We start from the raw sequence: 3,516 nt of genomic DNA on the forward strand, positions 1-3,516 counted from the left end.
CACCTAACACAGATAACTACTAACTGGATACTCACGTAACTCATTTGTAACAAGAACAAAACTAGATACGCACCCCTCAGGGCAAAAGCAACAGCTCGAAAATTCGACGAGGACATAACGAGGGAAATAACGCGCCGCAATAAGTGTTTCGAAAATAAGGTCCTCGCAAACGGGAGAACGCTGGCGGGCATTACGTTGCGGAAAATATAAGTCAATAATACGGTTTCAAGTAGATGTATAAATTTGTGAAAGGAACGACACTGTAATCGTACAAGCAGGTCTGTGCCACATACGGCACCTTTGCCTTTTCGTACGTGGAATGTTGAATAGAAGCCAAATAGCTGAAAAGTATTATTAAGGGTAGAAAAATGTAGAGGAATGTTTAGCCTAATGGGGTAAGTGACATGAAAGTCTCAGAGAAAGTGAAACAGAAAAAAACTGCAGCAAGAGCCGAAACAGTTTTGCTGCTCGGAAGGATTCGTTGAAGGAGCTACGCTCGCAGAAGTATGGTGCTGCTCAAATAAATAGAATCAATATACTGCTTGCATATCGAGCAAACTAATTCGTTTTATTGACAGATGTGCCAGTTTATAACTGTGCCTCAGTCGTTTCTACTGATTGAGTAACTTTTTTTTATCTGAACTTTATGCAAATATGTAGATAGGCCAAATAAGCATTGCTCAACTTCAGTGTAGACCTAGTTTGTTCTAATAACCCAGTGTTCTGATCGAAAAACACTGACAAACCTATACCTACTTTATGTTTGAATCAAGCTATCGGATGGCAGAAAAAGTTCTGATATTACTAAACAGAGCTGCCGTAGCAAAAGATGCTAGCTGAGTCTTTGCTTCAACTTCACTAAAAGTCGCCGAAGTCTACCGGGTCGGCAAAATCCGCTGTTTTCAATGATGGAAACAGTCCAAAGGTAGAATCCGTTCCAGTGGTCAGCGGCAACGCCCAGCAGATCACCCTTCCTGAATACAATTTTACCTCTGAAGGCGTTTGCCTTCGAGTGGTCGACCTCGGCCACAACATTGTGATCCTTTGGCCACCATAATAGAAGATGTCATCCAGACATCGAAACCTAGAGAATGGTTTCGCTGACTGGATGAAAAAACTTGTCTAGTTTGTAAAGCTTGAAACAAATCTCTTAATGCGTACTCTTCGTTATTTACATCTATTAAGTATATATGTAAGGTGCCGCGTGATCGAAAACTACATCGAGCTAGCATCGTTCTTCTTTATGTTGTTTCCTAAATCTATCCAGATGAAAACATATCTGATAAGAAAATTGTCCACATGCGTTGAAGATACCATCACCGGCGGTCAGGTTTACTCGGCATAACGGCTACTCAACGCGATTTAACTACGCTTAAATGTGATGCATACGAGAAGTTCCAGTGGGATTAAGTTAGCAGACATCCAGGAGCTGACCCAACTGAAAACTGATGTTCTCTCTTAAACGGCTGTCTGTTTCTAAACAAAATATTCAATAATCTTAAGCTGGATTCAATTAAAGTGAGTTTATTTTACTTTGCTATTTACAAAGGACAGACTTTTGTCTAACGCTAAAAGTGATTGATGGATGGATGGATGAATGAATGACCCCGCCAAATCTCGTCCTCAACTAGGAGTTGGATTCGCAAAGTTCACGTAAAATGGAAATTGCTGGATTGTTATGTGGAACTTTCAGGACCAGGTGGAATTCCCACCTGCCCACTTCTCAGTGCGTCAATGAGTGCACCACTATCATCTTAAATTATCTTTGAATGGTAATGTTCTGTTGTTTGATAAGTCTGAAAAACGAAAGTCCATGTAGCCTTGAACGTTCCTATTGACCTAACAGGCTACTGTAATCGTACAGCCGCAGTACCAACCTTTCTGACATTTTGTCAGTTTCAGATCGCTTTCCTTAAAAATTTAAATCGTTCACGCAGCTGAGTATAACAATTTATAGCTAATTATAGTATATATGTCGCAACGGCGATCGTGCCAGACTAAAAATATTACAATTGTAAAGGGCTGAATGTTGTTGAACCAGTATTTATTATCGTCTATTATCTCTATTTAATAGAATTGCAACACGCCAATTGAAAAAGAGGCTTCCAATTTTTCATTTAGGTCAGTAGGTCTGAAATAACAACGCCGTCGAATACAACTATTACTACCGGTCTGAGCAGAGGTAGGTTTATGGTCGCGACTGTGAGCTCGCCCTGTGTGGCTCTATGATAGATTAAACGACGAGTTTCGGATAAACAGATATGAAAAACAGCTGAAAATTATCACATTACCAACTATATTTTTCGATTTAAAGTTGATGTATGTAACTGTCAAATTTGTGGCTTCTCGATTCAAGTATAAGGGTAAGCGTATATATCTTCAGGCTGCCACTCTAACTTTCTCAAGTTAGAAACAATGGTAAATTCAGAGAATTTTCTGTATCAATAATGAACTTCTGCTCTTTAAAACATCCGCCCAAAACCGCTTCAGTTGGGTACAGAACATCACTTTATATACTGAATAAAACAGTTATCTGGTTCGTCTATTTCTTTGTTTTCACGCTATTTTCTAAGATAAGTGCGCGCTCTAACCATATTCATTTAAAAGGTTAAAAATGTTAACTTCTCCGATGCCGAGTTCAAGCGACTACTCAAAATAGACGCTATAACTTGAAATAAGCACCACCAGCCTACCTTCTACAATGGCTCCGGCCAGCGCCATCGTGTCACATCGAGCGCCTTACAATGTTTGAATCGCTCCGAAACATCTGAGCTAGTAACTAATTTCAAACAGAAAATACGATCTCTAGCACACACTGCATGTGCGTTCTGCACACTTAGCATCACGTGACACCGTCGCTGCGGTCGTTTACTTTGCCATCACACTACATACATGTACATGATCTGTGGCCATTTCTTTTTTAAATCAACACGATTTCAAAAGTCATTGTCTAGCGAATGATCGCGGCATATTTGTACCTAAGAACGCTTGTGGTTTGAATTAACATCTCAGTTTGCAGTCTTAATTTAATCGCTAACACAGCAAAAGCCTAGACGGATCTCCGTTGTAAGTAATGCCCGATGCTTTTAGAGCCGCACAGTTGTATGATACTTGGTTTGCCAATCGGTCAGCCGCACCTTTAAGAGCGAACTGATCAGATTATAGAATCTAGCTGATGTATGACCGAACGAAGTCTCTTGTTTCTCACGTCTATACATTTTTTGCCAACTCGACGTCGTTATTGTCGCCGGTATGATGACAACTCGGCTAGCAGAACCGGCTGAAATTTGACGTGAACGCAGGTCGTGCACGGTTGAACGTACGCGGCTTCTGTTGGACAACCATCTATCCGTTGTGGGACGCAGTCGTGACACGTGCAAGTGTTCAGGATAGGGACCCACTGAGATCGCGTGCCAACGAACGTCTGGCTGTGTGTATTTGTTTATTTCGAAAAGCTATTGCCGCTCTAGTGTGTATTTGCAACTTTGACCCGTTTCTGTGTATGCAACCAGTCTT

The 3,516-nt window shown here is 40.9% G+C and overlaps 1 protein-coding gene across 1 annotated transcript in view; it reads right to left on the bottom strand.

Moving 5' to 3' along the window:
* The window catches only part of LOC111245467 (uncharacterized), a 117,331-nt gene extending 114,409 nt beyond the window's left edge, over nt 1-2,922 (bottom strand). Inside the window, exon 1 of the mRNA XM_086980580.1 lies at nt 2,694-2,922. Coding sequence (XP_086836706.1) covers nt 2,694-2,721 — 28 coding nt within the window. The 5' untranslated portion in view covers nt 2,722-2,922. The remainder of the gene's footprint in view (nt 1-2,693) is intronic.
* Between the last annotated feature and the right edge of the window lie 594 nt (nt 2,923-3,516).

Source organism: Varroa destructor, unplaced genomic scaffold, assembly GCF_002443255.2.
Source record: "Varroa destructor unplaced genomic scaffold, Vdes_3.0 BEIS01000002.1, whole genome shotgun sequence".
In the NCBI taxonomy this organism is placed as follows: domain Eukaryota; kingdom Metazoa; phylum Arthropoda; class Arachnida; order Mesostigmata; family Varroidae; genus Varroa; species Varroa destructor.